Genomic DNA, 18,960 nt, shown 5'->3' on the forward strand with positions numbered 1-18,960 from the left:
GGAGATAAGAAGTATTAGATTGACTAGCAAACTGAAGATCTTACAGAGCCATTGTGCTGACCTCATGGCTATATGCCTGTGAAACTTGGACAGTCTACCAGCATCGTTAGGAAGGTACAGTGGATAAAGCACCAGTCCTGGAGTCAGGAGGACCTAAGTTCAAACCCAGCCTCAGAAACTTAATAATTACTTAGCTTTGTGACCTTGGGCAAGTCACTTAACTCCATTGCCTTGCAAAAAAACAAAAAAAAATTGTCTTGGGAAGATTCTGAAGATCACCTGGCAGGAGAAGATACCAGTCACTGAAGTCCTTTCTTGAGCTAAACTGCCCACCATTCCAACATTACCACAGAGAGGGCAACTGCAATGGGCTAGACACGTTGTTTAGATTGCCAGAAGAATGCTTGCCAAAATAAACTTTTATGGCGAACTCATACAGAGCAAGTATTCATAGCAGGGTCAGAAGAAGCGATACTGGGACTTCCTGAAGTCTCTCTTCAGAACTTTGGAATTGATAGTACAGCATGGGAGAGGCTGGCACAGTTCTTCCCAGCATAGCTTGCCCTCATCAGAGAAGGTGCTGAACTCTATGAACAAGGCAGAATTGAAGCAGCTTAAAGGAAACTCGATATAAGCAAGTTGAGAGAACTCATCCAAGGTGTTCACATGAACTATTTGTGACCTGTGGTAGAGCATTCCAAGCTTGCATAGGCCTGATAATGATGTTGTTTTGGTCCTCTTCAAAAACAAAGAACCAGAACCAGCCAATCATGGCTAAGATCACTTGTGCAATCATAGGAAGCTAACTAGAAGCCTTAGACCCCCTTGTTTTTTCTTGTCTTAGTGGCCAAGCTCCCTGTGGTAGAAGTAATTCAAATACATGGAAATTCCCAATTTACTTTTGTACCTCCAGTCCAAGCAAGTGACCATCTTATGATCACCTAGTAAGGAGATATATATATATATATAAAACCTGTGCTATCTCCTCCTGCCTAACCCAGGAAGTATCCTAACCATCTTATACCTACCTTAAAATCCTTGAGTCAATGGAGATATGTCCCATGTTTCACCCAATCTATGAGCCCCCTACTAATAATTTTGGCTCTCCAGAGCAAGGTCTATCAATCAGTGAGATTCTGTATTTCACTATACCTATTTTTGCATATTTGAGTAACAAAATCTATAAAATTAAGGTCCTGGAAGAAGGGGGCATCTCAGATCCTGAGGAAGATCTGAGGTCTACTTCATTAGAGGGGACCACGAATCCTTTAATAACTGCCTTTGGCTTAGAACTCTACCTCAGTCTTTTTTATCGTAGGCAGGACAATTTTAATCCCCACTTTAGGCCCTGGCTCTCACATTCTTTTTTTTTTGTTTTTTTTGCGAGGCAATGGGATTAAGTGACTTGCCCAAGGTCACACAGCTAGGTAATTATTAAGTGACTGAGGTTACATTTGAACTCAGATCCTCCTAACTCCAGGGCCCATGCTCCATCCACTGCTCCACCAATGTCTGGGCTCTCACATTCTTAAGTTTTTTTTATTGAATTGGGTTGGATTCCCTGCCCATTCCACCCCTGAATTCATTAAAAATTTATTTAATTAAAAAAATCCCTCACTTTCCCACTCTTTACTGTTCATAGAAGAGTAAATCATAGCCTCCTTGGGTTCACTCCCTCAATTTGAACTAGCAGTGGTGAACTGGGTACCCAGAGGGGCAACTGCTATGGTACTACATGATGTGTGGATAGCTATGCTCCAAACATTGGAGCTCATAAACTACCACTGATGGATTCCCCTTAAGAAATCAGTCAGTAAACTAAAGTGGCTTTTAGATAAGGCTTTTACTCAAATGGCATAGCAAGAACAGTAGTTACAAAGCATTTCCCAAAATATCTGGGATACACTTTCCCACAAACACATAGGTTCTGTTAGGGACAAGCAGACATGAACTTAAAGTACAGTGTAGTGAGGCACACATGCAAGGCACACATGTAGCCAAGGCAATTCACAATTCTGGAATGCCAGGGATTTCATGTCCTTTCTTTTTCCAGAGTCCTCAATCAGTTCACTGCAAGGAAGCATTTGTAATAGAAATGAACACATCACCCCACTGCTAGATTGATTGATTCCTCTTAGGGTAAGGTATCTCCATTGGATGGGATGTTTAATTTAGGCTTGTCACTCCTAGAGGAAGATATCTTGCCAGATAGCTGCTTGGGTTATCACGTAGTTTTCTTCTAGTGTTGGGCCAGCCCTTCACTGGGCTTGTGGACTGGCTGAATGCATAAGTTTCTTGGCCACTGGGCAGCTGTTGCCAATCTGGTCTGAGTAGGCAGTTTGTTTAATATGTTCCTCACAGGGTTAAAATCTTGCCAGACAGGTCTAAAGGATGTTCTCATTTAAAGCTCAAATCAAATGTGGATACCCTCAGTGAGGAACCTCATCCTAATTTATGATAATCAACCAATCAACTTTCCCCATTGGAGTCTTATACAATCCAGTGGTTGGGGACAAAGGCATTAAATAGACTGTATTGATGCAAATCCCAGGCTTTTCTCAGCTATAGAATATTTTATATTTCAATGTCCCTGTCTTTCCCCTCTTCCAAACTTCAGCTTTGCTGAAGTCCAATCTGGTAGACTCCTTACAACATGATCAGATTTGAACTGCAAGTTCTTCAAGTTCATCTAGCCAATCATTTCATAGATGAGAAATCTGAGGTTCAAAGGGGCTTATCTTGGAGCTTTACCCAAGGTAACACACATAGGAGGCAGCAGAACTGGGAATTTAAATACACTTCCCTAAAGCCCAAATCCAACTTTTCACCACATTAAGACTGAAGGTCCTAAACTGAGGGAAGGACTAGATGACTCAAGGATGGTGGATAGAGTATGAACCAAAATCTTTTTGACCCAATGCAACCATAATCCCTCCAATGTTGCTCAGGTTGATGTTCATGATGTCCTTATTGAAAATGTTGCACTGAGTCACATTCAGTGTCCAGCCAGAGCCATTTCAGTTACAGCTGTCCTTCCTTTCCCTGGCAGCATTTATTGTCCCAACTGCACTCCCTCCCAGTTACTGTGGGAGAGATTGATAGGCTCCTGAGGGAAGTCTATGAGTATCAATATACATGCATGTCTGTATCTCTATATAAATATCAGAGGCAGGGATCATCAAAAACTGGAACAAGTCACTATACTTTGGCCTGGGTGGACGTTTAATTGTAAATAGAGGCAGCTGCCTCCTCAGTCTCATCCACTTGTATGGTGCCCAGAAGCTTCTTTCTTTTTATTAATTAAATCTTTGGCTGTAATTTTGTTGACCTCAACACTCATGCATTATGTGATGAGGCAACCTATATAACATCTGCAGACCAATCATCCTTAGAGGATCCTGTTGCAAGGGACCTACCTGCTCTTCCTCTCTCTTTACCACAAACACTCCCAGAGTGCCTCTTTGTGTAAAGCCCTGGTTAACACTTTATGTGGGCAAGACAAAATAAAGTCCCTGCCTTCAAGGTTTACACAAGGGAGATCCCTCTCAATCTATTCTTTCACAAAGAGACATTCTTTTCTGAGTGAGCTGTGAGTTGGGGGGGGGGCCCAAAATCCAAACCTGACCCTAGGTTGGTGTCAGAAGACTCTGGGAGAAGCTGATTTATATATAGAAAGTTGGCCTGCAGGACTTGAGTGGGAAATGGAAAGGAGATGGCAGTGTTTCTTGGAGAAAAGAAGTGATTCAGTGATGATTAACTACACCCCCATTTACACAGATAGCCTAGATTTACTGTAGAACCCAGGTGACCCAGTGTGAGGAAAGGGGGACAGGGAGACTAAGGGGTGAAAAAGAAAAGAAAAAGAGAACAAAACAAGTATTGCTACAGTAAAAGTGAAGATGGAGTTCAAGACTTAAGTCCATTCTGCTTCATCTAGCCCAAGTGATTGACCCTGGGGGATGTGTGTATGTGGGAGGGGGGAGGGGAGTTTGCAAACAAAAACATTTACCTGTAACTTGCTACTACTCATCCTTAAGAACTGGGTTCTTAGACTTTTTCCTGGGTCAACTGAGCCTAGCTCAATAAGGACCCTTAACACTTCTATCTACATAGATGAATTTAGTTCATGTTGGCAGAAGAAAGACGGGCATACTTGTGGATAAAGCAGGGTACTGAGAGTACATGGTTGGTGGGGAGGGACTTGCACTGGGGATGAAGACAGAATAGAGATGAGAGAGGATTTAAAAGAGCTATACCCTCAAGATTCTCCATTATGCTCAAGTTCTTATTCTCAGTCTTCCCTATCTCAAAATGGAACCTGGCAAAGAAGGGGAAAGGAAAGAAGGAGAGAGGGGGTTAGGATAAAGGCAGAGGAAGAGGGTTAAGGCCTCTTGGAGAGAAGGCAACATTATCAAGTTTTCCCCTCATTGGTCCTGAGGCGATGGAGGAGGAGGCAGAGATGTGTTTGTAGGAGAAGGGGGAAGTGGGGGAAGGCACAAGACAATTGGCCTAGGGAGAGAACACAGCTAGCTGACCCCTCATTCCCAGCTATGAAGGGGGTGCTGAAAGAGGTCACAGTGCTAGGTCCCCCCCATTAGCTAAAGTGTCTCTTATTTTCAGAGTTTTAAACTTGTATGTGATAGAGGAGTAGCTAGGTAGCCCCAGCCATATAACCCCTGGGTACCCTCTGGCATTAGGAAAAAAAGAATTGAGGATGGCATCATCAGGTCCTTCCCCATGGGTCCCAAAGGGGTTAAATATGGATGATGGAGAAAGGGGACAATTCCATCTCTGAGGGACCTAACAATAAGGCCCCAGTTAGATTTCCCAGGTTGACCACGGTTTGCGCTAGGTCTCTCTCCTTCAGCACACACTAAACACAGAGGGTGCCTGACTTCTGTACTTCTCATGGAATGTCCTGAGGAGGGGGATAAGGTTCTGGAAGGTCGGGCGAAAGGAGGCTTCAGATTCCCAGCAATTCTTCATGAGAAGATAGATCTAGCAGGGCGAGAATAGGGGTAGGGAGTAGAGCTTAGGCCCTATGTGTTCAGGTGCGGTTCACCTACCAGAGTTCTGGACAATGGAGGATTGTATCCTGGCTTACAGGAGGATTTGGAAGGCCTTACCTCCCAGTGTTGAGGGTTATACTAAAGTAGAGATTCTGTAATCAGTCACCACAAAAAAAACTCAGTGTACATATGTGTGGTGGTGGTGGGGGTTTGAAGGGGGAGAAAGAGGCAACAGGGAAAAGTGGAAACCTACCATTATCTTCAACTGTGGTAATGGAAGCCTATCTTAATATAAGGAAGGATTCCATCACCACAGCTGAATATATCTTAATATAAGGCAGAGTCATCAGTTGGGAAGATGGCAGGGGAGACTTACCTCACAGGGACAGTCCTTGGGACAAGGCAGTCTCTGACCTTTTTCTAACAGATCAATGAGCCTCAGCACTGTCATCTGGCCCTGGGTGACCCCAATCATTTCGATGAATTTCTGACCAGAGAAAGGGCAAAGGGGAACAATCACATATGTGGCTATTGCTATGTAATATGAGGGGAAGGACTGGTGGGGTCTAAGGCTCTCACCAAGGGGGGGGTTTGATTGCAGTCACAACGAGTCAGCAGCTCATAGAGGGTGACCCCAAAGGACCAGACATCTGAGGCATAGTAGAACTTACATTCCTTAAGACACTCCATGGCATACCTAGGGGATGACACTCAGATCATTGAGAGGGGCAAGTGGGAGGTACCCAATAGGCATGGCAAAGGAAGGGGGAAAGACCTAGGGAAACTAGTATAAAAAGCCTTAGCTCCATCAGCCCTTGTTTCCTCCCACTTCCCCCCAAATCTCTCATACTCTAAGGCATGGTACAAGGAATGGCAATATATGGAATTAATTCCCCTGTCTATGCCCCTGGTCACCAGAAGACAGGGCTATCTCCATCCTCCTGGACACAGTAGTAATCATGGCCTTCTGGAACCGCCTTGGCCAGGCCAAAGTCCCCAATCTTGACAGTGTTGTCATTCTCTAGAAGGACATTTCGGGCTGCCAGGTCTCGGTGGATGTAGTGTTGGGAATGGAGGTAAGCCATGCCCTAGAGGATGGAGAGGATCATCAGAAGGCACAGGGCCCACAGTCCCTGCCCTTCTCCCACCTCACAGGGGCCTCACCTCACAGATCTGCTGAGCAAACAACAGAATCTGGGCCAGTCCCAAACTGTGTTTGGGGAGGTAGTCCCGTAAGCTGCCTAGTGGCACGTATTCCATGATCAGCTGTACCATCTTCTCCCCTGCAAAACCCATCCCAGGAGAAGGGTGTGAGGGAAAGAAGGAAGGAATAAAGTGGAATGGGAAGAACACTGGGTTGGGGAGTCAAAGAATCTGGGTTCAAACCCTTACTGCTCCTCAATCCCTGGTGTGACAATGGGCAAGTCAAAACTTCCCTAACTTTAATTCCCTGATCTGTACAGTAAGAGGGTTGGAATAGATCATCTCTAAAAGTCCTTTCACTTTAGTTCGAATTTTGCTCCTGTGTGGAAAATCTCTTCCATTTAATGGGTCACAGTTTCCTTATCTATAAAATGAGGGGATGGGGCTAGATCGTCTCTAAGGTTCCTTCCCAGCCTGTCATTCAAAGCCTGTGATTACAGGGCCAGACCCAAGGTGATCTCTGCTCTCTGACCTTGGTCACTACAGCAGCCCTTATACTTGACAATGTGCTCGTGGTAGAGTGTCCGAAGGATCTCGATCTCCCGTTGCCAGCTGCTCAGAAGTTGGGAACTGCAGCCAGCCTTGAGAGATTTCACAGCCACCATCTCACCTGTCCCATCATTATTTGGGTCATAGCAGTAGAGGCTCACCTTGCCAAAGTGACCCTGAGAAAGGTAGGGAAATGGAGAAAGGAGACTAGCTCCAGGCAAGACTGTACCAGGTCAGGGGCACTTGTTCTTATTCATACATGCAAATCCCCTCGTTTCCCACCCTGACAGACCTCTCCCAGGTCTCGGATCTTCTTTAGGTAACGTTTCTGAAAAACAGTTGGGTCTGAGGCTGGGAACTCTGGGCTCATGGTGGTGATATCAACAAGATCTGGAAAAGATCATGGACCCATGAAGAAGGGGTCCAAGAGAGTAAGTTCAAGAGAGACAAACCTTTGGCATGTAAGTTTACTAGTCCACCCAAATTACATTCATTATACATTACATCATACAATCATCATACATGACATTCCACCCAAATCTTGGGCCTTGTTGGGCCTTCTGTATGGGGTACCAAGGAACAGTCTTGGTATTGATGGGCTTATTTAAGAGGCTGTTTTGTTAGACAACCATGTCTTTTCTTTCAGAAGACTCTCAATTGACCAGGACAGTGGATCTCCTCTTGTGATTGATACTTTGTAGCTGCTTCTTTGACACTTCTTTGTCTAAACTGTATTAGACTAGCTATGGACTATATTATCCTCATCCAGAGGAAGAAAAACAAAACAAAACAAATCACATGCAAAAAACCCCCAACTCTTCAGAATATGATGAACACTTTATAAAAATTTTCTCTTATGTATCTCTTTCCCTTAATCCTAATTCCTCATACTGAAAATACTAATCTGTAAACATGTTTATCAAAATATGTATGTACAATGCTAATCTGACTATTCATTGCTGAGGGGAGGGGGGTGGGAAGGGAGGGTGGAAGAAAATTTTGTAACTTAAAAAAATATACATCTGCAAATGGATGAAAATAAATTTTAAATTTTTTTTTAAAAAATTAAAAAAATACTTCTTTGTCTAATGACTATGATTGACAGTACAGGAGAGGGACATAAGTAATCAAGAGTGAGGGGAGGGGGCAGCTAGGTGGCATTATCCCTGGAGTCAGGAGGATCTGAGTTCAAATGTGACTTCCCTTGCACAAGTCACTTAACCCCATTGCCTTGCAAAAATTAAAAAAAGAAATTCACCATGAATGAGGGGAGAGGGTATAAGCAACAGAGAGAGTAAGGCTTACTTTGGGGCTGCAGTTGGGTGAGATCACGGAGGATGGTTCTAAAGGATGGTCGCTGATTGACCTCATAGGTGAGGCACTGGCTGATGAGATTGGCCAGCTCCTTGCATGAAGGCTCAGGGAGCCGGTGTTTCTTCTCATAAAAGCGCTCCTTCTGTAGGAAGTAGAGGGAAGGGCTCAGTTCCTGTCAGGGCTAAGTACCCAGTTCCACTTTTGACCCCCTATCCTGGTTACTCAGGAACATCCCAGATGACTGAGAACGGGGTATAAGGAAGAATAACAGAGACAGTGTGACCTTGAGGATGACCTCAAAGGGGACAAGACTGAGATTGAGGGAAAGGGCCCTACCTCGGAAGGGGTACGACCCTGTAGAGGTGCTTCCCCATCAAAGCAGATCTCTAATAGTGTCGTTCCAAAGCTCCACTTGTCAGCAGCTGTGCTGAGGCCAGTCCCACTGGTGACACACTCGGGAGCAATCCAGGGAATGCGCTCTACTCTCTCTGGGGGCCAGAATTAGAAGTCAGAGCTTTTGTGCCTGTATCCTGCCTTCAAGGAAGGTGGACACTAGCCTAAGGGCAACAACCTTCCATCCCAGTCCCTATCACCCTTACCTTCCTTGGAGAGGGCAGTGACACTGACTCCAGGATCACTGAGCTTGATGAAAGGCTGGGTACCATCTCCAAGGCCACGCCTTGCCAGCAAGATGTTCTTGGCACAGACATTACCATGAACCAGGTTCTTATCCTCCTAAAGAGTGATATCAAGAGAAGAGGGTCATTCTCTGGCATCCAGAGAACATAAGTGTAAAACTAAAAACACACCTGGCATGGATGCAGGACATATCTCACACATAGTGTATGGTTTCTGGTTTGGTTTCCAAGTTAGAGAGAAATATATGTATACAATGCCTTCAAAACAACCAATTTTGTGTGGGCTTCTCCTTGCCCAGCCTCCAACTCCATTGGCACTCCCATTCCCTAGGCCAGGCACCTACTAGGTAGCTGAGAGCACTGGCGAGCTGCTGGGCCACAGTAATCTTCCAGGCCACAGGCACATGGCCCTTCTCCCGGCGAAGACATACATCCAGTGGTCCATGTTCTACATGTTCTGCCACCATGATGTCTATAATGTACAAGACCAAATACTCACATCTAGGGGCAGTTTAGGGAAAACCTTTGCCTTTGGATTCAGAGGTTCAAGAAAAAAGTTGGGGGGGGGGTAAAATAATAGATGAGAAATACTTACTCTCAGAGCCCCGGACACAAACACCATGTACAAAGGCCAAGTGAATATGAGAGACCTGGCTCATTAAGCTGGCTGTCTCAAAAAATGCCTGGGGGAGAAGTACAACAGAAATTCATAAGAGAGACATACTGCCAGGTAGGAGATGCTTGCTCAAACAAAGTTCCCCCAGTTTCCTCTCACCAGAGCAATATCACGGTGACTTGGGTCCAGCACCTTCAGCACAACTCGAAGCTCCCGATCGTTGTTATTGGGCTCTGAGAGAATGTTCTCCTCTTCTTCATCTTCAGTTCCCATTCCACCTCCCACATGCAGGAGTCCCTCATAAATATTGGTCCGGGTGCCCTGACCCAGGTGAGCCAGCTGAGGTAGGAATTGAGGAGTGAGTTGGACAGGATGGTTGGAAGAGAGGGACATATCAGTACAAATGCAGTCCAGTTCATCTAGTCTAAACCAGGGCCTTAGTGCCAAGAAACCTATTTTTGGTTTATTCCATCACTCAAACTTGAAGTAAGAGATCCAAATGTGGAGCATGTGGCTCAACAAGGCATCCTGGGTGTACCAAGAAACAGGGGTACTCTTGACCTACCTGTTTGATCTCTTCCTTTCGGATCTGGTGGAAGCTGAGTTGGGACAAGTTGAGTGGTTTGAGGCTCTCCTTAGGACGCTGCCTGGTAATGATCAGGTTGGAAATTTCTGGGGGAAACGAGTGAAAATATATCATAAAGACAGAAGCCTTATCTATAGTTCCATCAGAAGAAACCTTGAGAATGAGAAATTTTCAAGTGATCCTATAGGAAAGCAGATTCCCCACCACAAAAGAAAACTACCAACCCATGGTGGGGCTGAATGACCTTTTGCCCATGAAACTAGTTATATTCCCCCAACATCTATTTCCCCCTTCTTTCCTGCTCTGGAAGTACCTCCTGCTCGAGGCAGGCAACATTTGCTGAGTGTGAAGCTTTCTAGGCTGGAGCCAGGACCAGAGCCGGAGCTGGATCTCAGTGTGCAGCCTTGCAGGGCTGCAGTAAGCTCACGCACACTGGGAAATGCTTGATCCCAGCCTTCCAGCTGGAAGGTCAGACCTCGCTCTTCAATACGGAACTGCTTGTAACAGAGACCCTGTGTTCCAGATGCCTGTGGAAGCATTGAGGAGTTAGCAGTCTGGCCCTCCAAGGAAAGAGGAACAGACCCTCCTACTCCTTGAACTGTGAGGCTTTTACCTGATCCTTTCGGGCCACAGTCAGGATGAGGCGATGGAAGTCAAAGGAACTCCAGCGGATAAGGTAGAGTCCATCTTCTACCTCCTCTCGCTTCAGTTTGGACAGCACATAAGATTCCCTGGAACATTGGATAGTAGGGGGGTTGAGGAGGCAAGCAAAGTCTGGGTATATGTTTCCCCTTGAGTTTTCTGTCAAACCTCATATTCACACAGTTACACAACCATGCCATGACGTAGTTACCAAAAAGACAGTCAGTCACACACACACACACACACACACACACACACACACACACACACACTCACTGCAGGGGCCCATGGATGCCATTTTGAATGCTCATCACCAGCCTTGGGGGGGCCACCTCATGGCACAGGTAGTGGCTGGAGTCTGCTGTCAGTCTGAAATAGCCATCCACCAGGGATACCAGAGAGAGTGCCACCATAGGTGAAGGGAGAGTCAGTTCCTGGGGAAGAAGGAAGGAGGCTTTAGCAGGATTCTTCTATTAGAACCACCCTCCCAGCCTTCAGCAATCCTACCCCAGCCCTTCCTGGCCTACATCCCATGCTCTAGCCCTACCAGGCACTTGTTGTCCTGACGGTGGATGCTGACGTTGTTCTCCTTGACTACAACATGAGTGATATCTTGGAAGTCACAAAAATAGGTCCATGGGCTCTCTTTTCTCTCAGTAGGCAGCTGGCTCAGCTTCCGGCTTTCTGCCTCCCGGGCCTTGGACTTTTTACCAAAGGAACTTCGGGAATGGTTGATTTCCAAGTCAGAGTCCTGAAAATCAGTCAGGGATAGATGAGAGCACTGTCCCTCTTCACCTAGGTCTATCCAGGTTGAAGAAGTTGGAGGACCTCAGACAGCAGCCCACTAAGCATGTCTGCTCACCTCCACCTGAAGAAGCCGCCAATGGATACCATTTGTACCCGTCACGAGAACCTCATGGGTAGGAGCCTGGTCAGCAAGGGAGAGAGTGGATCCCGGTGGGATGGCAGGCCCTTGCTCACTGCTATTGACATAGCATCGATCCCTTTCAGCCTCAGTGGGCAATGCCAAGGTCAGGGCAAGAAAACGCTCAGTGCCAAAGCGTGGGGCCAGTTGCTCCAGTGTAGCCAGGTATTTGAACATAATGTCCTGTTCACTAAGACGCCCTAGACCCACTGTCTGTAGATGGAAACGTCGCATAAACTTCTGGAAGACATTCCTCAGGCGGAATTTGGTCAGGGAGTTGTTCTGCTGGATTTGTCGGCTGAAGGAACGCGGGATGCAGTCTTTGAAGCTGAGGGCAGGGGAGGGGGCAAACGACAAGAGAGGAATGGGAAAGGAAAAGATGACTGGAAATTAAGAGGCTTCAACAGGAGTGAGCTCTAACTGACTACCAGGATAAAAGCCCCAAGGTCTCTCAAGTCATGATTCCAACATCATCTCATCAGCTCCCAATGCTGAGCACTTCCTCAGCGGACCCCTTGCTTATTAAAGTAGCTTGCTCAGGTGTTGATAGTCCTCATTCAAATTTTCCTCCATCAGGGAATGTCCTCACTGCCCTCTATAGGTAGAGTCCTGGCTCTGATTCATTTCTTAGACTATTCCCTGTACTCAGAATACACTCACTCCAATTTTCTATCTTCTCTTCTGGGCAGCCTTCCTTGACTATGACCCACATACTGTCTACTGTTCTCGAGGTGTTATCAGACTTATGGCTGAGCTGCCCACATGCCAGGAAATATGTTTTCTATGTCTTCTGTCTTTCCCTGTCTTCCCTAGGGCCTACTTGCTGATTGATGCCGTGGGGAACCCCTAGTGTCTCCTAGAGCCAGGTACCTGGTCTTCCTCACCACCTCTTCCAGGGGGACACCACGCTGTAGGGCAAGGTGGGAAAGATGCAGCACGGCCATGCCGAGGCTCTCATTCTTGAAGTGATGTATCTCTGTTTCACTATGTAGGTCCGAAAGCGATGCAACATCATTGACAAACTCAAACTTCCCCTGGGGGAAAGAAGAGGGGAGATGAATGACCCAGGAGGATACTTCCATTCCCTCCTTTCTCCTATCTGACCCTTTCAGAGAGGTTGCTGACCATCAGTATGTACAACTCTCTCTTTTTTTTTTTTGTAGGACAATGGGGTTAAGTGGCTCGCCCAAGGCCACACAGCTAGGTAACTATTAAGTGTCTGAGGCCGGATTTGAACTCAGTTATTCCTGACTTCAGGGCTGGTGCTCTATCCACTGAGCCACCTAGCCACCCCTAGTATGTACAACTCTTAATGGGAAAAGACAGAGCAATGTTTGGCAAAACAGTATGGAAATGCAAGGGAGCAGGATCACTAAAAGCTGAATCCTCTAGTGCCCCAAGGAAACAATTCCCTAGGTTTTCCCACTCATCCCTCCTTATCTTGCCCTCAGTAATATTGCACATCCCCCAACCTGTTCATAGAGGTACTCGAAGGAAGCTTTGTCCAGCAAAGCAGACTCCTGCTCAATCCGGGGCTTCTCTTCAGAGACCTCAACACCTCTAGGCATGCTTCGGTACACAGCTGGCTCCTGGGCATTCTGGCCATGCCAGTTTCGGAAGTAATACCTGCAGGATACAAAAGGGAAAGAATACTCCTTACCCTGTAGCACCATAGCCCACCATCCTGGGACCCATAACAAATGGGTGAAGAAGGAAACCAGCTCTCTACAAAGGACTGGCTGCCACCTAAATCTACTCCTGATTCTAGTGCCTCAAATCAAAAAGAAATCTCTTCCAACCCTCTTCACTCTCCAGCGAATAGGTCAGGCCAAAGCTCAAGTCTCTATGTTTACTATAGTGGGTAGACCATTGACATACATAGAATGGCAAAATATGTGTCTACCCATCCCCCAATTATGAGAAAACCTGACCACCAAAGGAAACTTCCTCTTCAGCCAAGAATCACCACTTCTTGAGTATGCCCCTAAAAGGTCTACATGGGGATTTTTCCTCGAAGAGCCTGTTGTCACTGGGGGAAGACCCCTGTTATGACCCCAATCCCCCAAGCCCAAACTTAGGGAGCTGCTACTACCTCATCCGAAACTGCAGTATTTGGTTGGTGTCCTTGGTGATCTCAAAGAGGTGGTTAGGAGGCAGCCAAATTTGGGCCTGGGTATCATATAATGCAAAAAGATTGTAGCAAAGTGGAGCAATCCCTGGAAACAAGAACAAGGTAGGACATTAGAGTTAAACCACAAACTGAAACCGATAGACAGACAGACCCCCCCACACACACTTGCTCACTCTCTCTCTCTCTCTCTCTCTTTCTGCTTTTAGAAGCTAGAAAGAAACTGTTCATATCAAGGCTTTATCCTCCTTCCCCATAGTAAGAGTAGAAGAAATTTCCTCAACAACCATAACATTTTGTTATTTTCTCAGAGGTGGGCAGGAGAAGAATAGAAAATTCTAAGGGATCTAAGGCAAGGACAAAGATGCTCAAACATGATCGCAGCTGGTGATAGAATATAGAGGCAGGAGTCAAGTCCTAGAGCCTGGTTCAGTTACCATAGAACTCACCACAGGGACCAGGTGCTGAGACAAGTGGTTTGCTAGCTTCAGATAAAGACTTTGTTCTTGAAAAGCCTCTAGAATCCAAGCTCCTGAGGCCACATCACAAGTCCCTTCCCATAGCCATGGGACTGGGAGAGATGGACAGGATAACTATCTTTGTCCTATCAAAGGCATTAAAGCCAATTTGGTGGGAAAGCAGACCTTGTTGTCCTGCCCAGGGAGTCCCCTTTCCAACCTTCCCATCCTACTCCCCTCATTCATCCATTTCACTTCTGAAATATCCTGGTGGAGGGGAGGGAAGAAAGAGGAAGCTACTTCCAAGCAAGATTCAAAACTACAGTGCTTCCTAATCCGTAATATACTATGTTCTCATCTCTGATCCATCTTTCTCTTACTTAAAGCCCCACTTACCCACTTTCTGTGCAATGTGAATGCAGATTTCCTCTGCAGTCATGGTACCCTGGTTGTAGGTCACATACTGGTCACCGCCATTGCTCCAGTGAAGGAGAACTTTGAGTCCACTGCTGCTAGGGTGGCCCCAGTCTCCATCAGAGTCACTGTGTCTTGCAGCACAGTGACATAGTGGCATCTTGATTTTCTGCCAACTGAAGGGGTGTGTTAGGCCCCAGATTCCAAAGCTCTTTCTACCCAGGTTGTCCTATCCCAGGTGTTAGGAGAAAAGGGAGATAACAAATGGGAAGTCATTGCATGGAATCAAAAAAAAGATCACTTGATTGGGGGGGGGTCAAAAGATCTTATTCTGAGTCTTAGCTCTGACACTTTTTTTGCAAGGCCAACTCTGACACTTTTAATATATGACATTGAACAAGTCATTTCACTTAAGTCTTATCTTACTAAATATATGATATAAAATAAATCATTTCATGTAAGTTTGATCCCATTTCTGTAAAATGAAGAGGTTAGACTAGAAATTTAAGAGGTCTTTCTGCTCTATGATTCTAATAATGGATTGTAGCCATTACTTTCAGAAGTGGCCAGAGTAGGAAAGATTTGCATGAACTAATGCTGAGTGAAGTGAGCAGAATCAGAACATTGTATACATTTAAAGCAACATTGGGTGAAGATCAGCTATGATGGACTTGTTCATTTCAGCAATACAATAATCAAAGACAATTCTAAAAGATTTGTGATGGAAAATACCATCTATATCCAGAGAAGGAACTATGGAGTTTAAATGTGGACCAAAGCTTATGATCTTCAATTTTTAAAAGTTGTCTTAGGTATTATTTTTCCCATTTTGATTTGATTCTTTCACAACATGATTAATATGAATTTCTGTTTTACATGCTTAACCTGTATTAGATTGCTTTTGGTCAGGAAGTGGGGAAAGGGAAGGAAGAGAGGGAGAAAAATGTGAAACTCAAAACTTTGTGAAAAAAATGACTGCTGAAAACTATCATTGCATATAGTTGGAAAAATAAATTAATTTAAAAAAAGATATAACCATTGGTGGAAAAATCTCACTTCAAGTTAGCTGTACTTCTCTCCAAGCTAAGCCATCCTTAGTAAGCCTCCCTCCCATTAATGTGTGCTGGATTCAGCCCCTCTCTTCCCAAATTAAACTTTCCAGAAACAGCTTCACTCCTATCCTAAAACAGTAGAAGGTAGCATCTTCAGATAGCATAGGGCATAATACCCAAGTGCCAAGAACTGAGGATGAATGGAGTTCACTATACTTGGCTTTCTCAGAATGAATACAGTCCACACAAAAGCAGACAGACATCTCAATCTACTTTATCATCCAAATCACCTTGCAACACTGAGGTATTCAGGTAGACTCACACCCTGTTGTTCTGCAAAAGAGTCTATTTCTAAACCCTAACCCCTTAGTGACTCTATTTTATCACAAAGGTTCAGGCACCTGGGAGATGATGGAAGCAAATAATGCTGGGGCTTAGGATACTAAAAGGGAACATCCCCACTCAACAGTACACAATCTAACCAGTTGGGGGGGGGGGGGGTCTTGACATCAAAGAGTTGTTTGGCTGAGAAAGGCTCAAGTTGTCCCAAGCAGAAAGGCCTCTTCTTGAGTATGAACACTGGACATGAGGTCACCCTGCTAGTTCTGTTTAATGTTCATCAATCTTAAGCCCAGTCCCTTAAGATAACAACCAGAGGAAGGAAATAGGGGAGAGAATCAAGGAGCAGTCAGTGTCAGATTGTAAACATCTCCAGCTCAATTCAAGAGAGAAACATTTCTCTTAAAATCCAGTTCAGGAGATGTTCCTGTTCTCTAAGGAAATTCATTCCCATAGGGCGCATTCTAGCAGATAGGTACTCTGTGTTTATTAAGAATCTATTTCCCTCACTCCCAGAGCTTATCCCAGACCCTCAGGTCTCCATAAAAGAGGTTTCTTTTGCCAGGGGGGTCCCCCTGAGACCAGTAGTTAGGAGCATGTGAACTCCACCCTACTTTTAGCTCTCACATCAACATTCTCTAAGATTACTGAAAAACTGATCATTAGTCATGGCTCATCCTCCTGTTTCTTCTTAATCTTTTTCACTCTAAAACACCCAATTTAGTCATTTGGAAATCAAGTATAACTGAACTGGTAAAAGTGTTTCTGAAACACAGAATAATTCTACTGGAGAGTTAGGGTCATCCTTGAAGGTAGGGAAGAACCTCCACAGATCCACCACTATCTACCCAAAGATCAGAGCTATGCAGAGACAAGCGGGAGGGAGACAAACCGCTAAAAGTCCTTAATGAAGGTTTGTCGGATTGGACCGGAGGCAGCAGGAGAGAATTCACATGGGGCACTGGCCCAGCTTTGAGAGGAGCCCAAGCCAGAGCTGGGAGCCGGCCGCGGCCTGGCATGACTGGGGGCGAGGGAAACTACAGACCCTGGCACCGATGCTTCCCCATCCTTGCCCCCCGTCCTCGCCCACAGCCCTCGTCTGGGCACTCCAGCCCCCCCCCCACGGTCTGCTGTCACCCCAGGCAATGCCCTCCCCGGCCAGAACTGGCGAAATCTCGGAGCCCACTCCACGCACGACCCCACTGGTGATCTGCCCGCCTTCTCACTCACCGCTCCTCCTCCTCCTCGGCCGCTGCCCCCATCCAGGGCACTGCCCCCCGGGGCCGCCGGCTCACCAATCCCCGGGGGCCCTTCCTCCCGCCCTCCTCCGGGCCCGCGCTGCTCCCCGGCCGTGGGCCTGTGTCCGGCCTCACCTGTCAGTGCCCGGCTCGGTGTGGCTCCTGCTCGACGGGGCCGGTCCTCTTCCTCCTCCTCTTCCTCCTCCTCCTCCTCCTCCGCCGCCGCCGCCGCCGGAGCCTCTGACTGACAGGGCCTCCGCGCTGGGCAGCCGAGAGCCCGCACCTCATTGGTCTCCTGCAACAAGCTCACCCATTGGTGACCGCTGCAACGCTTTCTCATTGGGACAGCGGCCTTTGGTCTCGCCTGCTCATCGGGTGCTCGGCGCTGATTGGCTGCTTCCTCCACTCCCAGGGAGGAGATGACGGCGGTTGGTCAGCGGAAAGAAGGCGGAAAAGGCGGATGGGGCTGGGGGCGGGTCCAAGGGGAGAGTGGGCGGGGCCGGCGGCCAGGAATCCGAAAGATGTCTCTTGTCACGCCCTGACACCGAGCTCTCCGGGTCCCATTTCCCGTGGGATCCGGGCCGGCCTCGTAGGGGAGGCTCGAGGTGCCGGGGCTTGCGGGGAAAGTGGCGAAGCAGAGCCCTGGAGTCGAATTCTGCCTCCACCACGGCCCCCCCAGCCTGGATCTGAAAAATGAGGAGGGGCCAGGCCTGGCCTGGAGTCCCGCTCGTCTGTCTGAGGCCTCAGACACTGGCTGTGTGGCCATGGGCAAGTCGCTTAACCCCGTGGCCTTGAAAAAAAAAATAAATAATTTTAAAAATGCCAGCTCTGTCTGAGGTCACTTAACCTTGCCTCAGTTCCTCCTCTATAGAATGACCCGGAGATGGAAATGGTAAAACACTCCAAGATCTTGGCTGAGAAGACCCCAACTGGGTCACAAGACGTCCATCTGAAGCGCAGCATCAAAATGAGAAGGGGGTGTGGGTCCGCGTGACCTATAAAAATCTATTCTAATTCATGGATCATCCTGACACTCAAAGGTTTCAAAGATTTCTACCTCCTTTTTCATTTCTCACTCTCTCATGTTGCTAGAACCTTCTCCCTTGACATTGTATCCATTATATAGATTTTTGTATCTACCTATAAATGTCGGTTGTGACTCCCCCATTAGAACGAAATCTCATTTTCCTTTAGTTTGTGTATGTCCACTGTCTGGCACAAAATCAGAGCAAATATTTCTTTCATGGATTTATCCAAAGAGACTAATAACCTAGAGAAAGTAAGGATAGAGTACTGAGCCTGGCGTCAGGGCTATCAGGAGAGGAGTTTCAGCCCAGAAGAAACTTGGCTCTCGAATAACACCCTAATTTCCTCCGAGCACTTCCTGCCATAGCCTTCAGTTCTTATTCCTCTCTTGACAGGAAGCAGTCACTTCCACTCCCAAGTCATTAAAGGGATAATCCCTTCCCTTGTCTCCCCACCCCCAACCCCAGCCCAAATTCACACCCTGAAGAGCCGGGCCCCACCCACTATTTGTCCTCCCTGGAGGGTGTCTCCAGCTCTGGAGCAGGAATCTACACACATTCCATAGAAGCTAAAGTCTGGCTCAGGGCCCTTCTTTCAGTTCTTATCGCAGAGCTCTCAGGCTGCACCAGTATCCGATCACCCCACAGTTCTGGAAGGGACAGTCACATTCCTTCAAAACAACTCTCTCTCCTTCCTCTTCTCCACATCTTGTGGCACACACACACACACACACACACACACACACACACACACACACACACACACCTGATTAATGGAAAGAATTTCACAAACTGATGCTAATCGAAGGGAGCAGAACAAAGAACATGGTAGGATGGTAGGGGCGGCTAGGTGGCGTAGTGGATAAAGCACCGGCCCTGAAGTC

At 46.7% G+C, this 18,960-nt stretch overlaps 1 protein-coding gene across 1 annotated transcript; it reads right to left on the minus strand.

Annotated features, from left to right (window-relative positions):
- Window positions 1-1,824: 1,824 nt before the first annotated feature.
- TYK2 (tyrosine kinase 2) lies at window positions 1,825-17,274 on the minus strand. The gene is made up of 24 exons (XM_074203358.1): window positions 17,187-17,274; window positions 14,405-14,651; window positions 13,515-13,638; window positions 12,895-13,048; window positions 12,293-12,456; window positions 11,360-11,750; window positions 11,045-11,248; window positions 10,774-10,931; window positions 10,469-10,586; window positions 10,169-10,382; window positions 9,835-9,941; window positions 9,429-9,608; window positions 9,249-9,336; window positions 8,998-9,125; window positions 8,615-8,750; window positions 8,352-8,503; window positions 8,007-8,157; window positions 6,994-7,091; window positions 6,685-6,877; window positions 6,174-6,292; window positions 5,925-6,097; window positions 5,589-5,706; window positions 5,386-5,496; window positions 1,825-4,998 (listed from the first exon to the last, which is right to left on the minus strand). The coding sequence occupies exons 2-24, from the start codon at window positions 14,580-14,582 to the stop codon at window positions 4,864-4,866; spliced, it is 3,594 nt and encodes a 1,197-aa protein (XP_074059459.1). The 5' UTR covers window positions 14,583-14,651; window positions 17,187-17,274; the 3' UTR covers window positions 1,825-4,863.
- Window positions 17,275-18,960: the final 1,686 nt, after the last annotated feature.

This window comes from Macrotis lagotis, chromosome X (genome assembly GCF_037893015.1).
Source record: "Macrotis lagotis isolate mMagLag1 chromosome X, bilby.v1.9.chrom.fasta, whole genome shotgun sequence".
Lineage (NCBI taxonomy): Eukaryota > Metazoa > Chordata > Mammalia > Peramelemorphia > Peramelidae > Macrotis > Macrotis lagotis.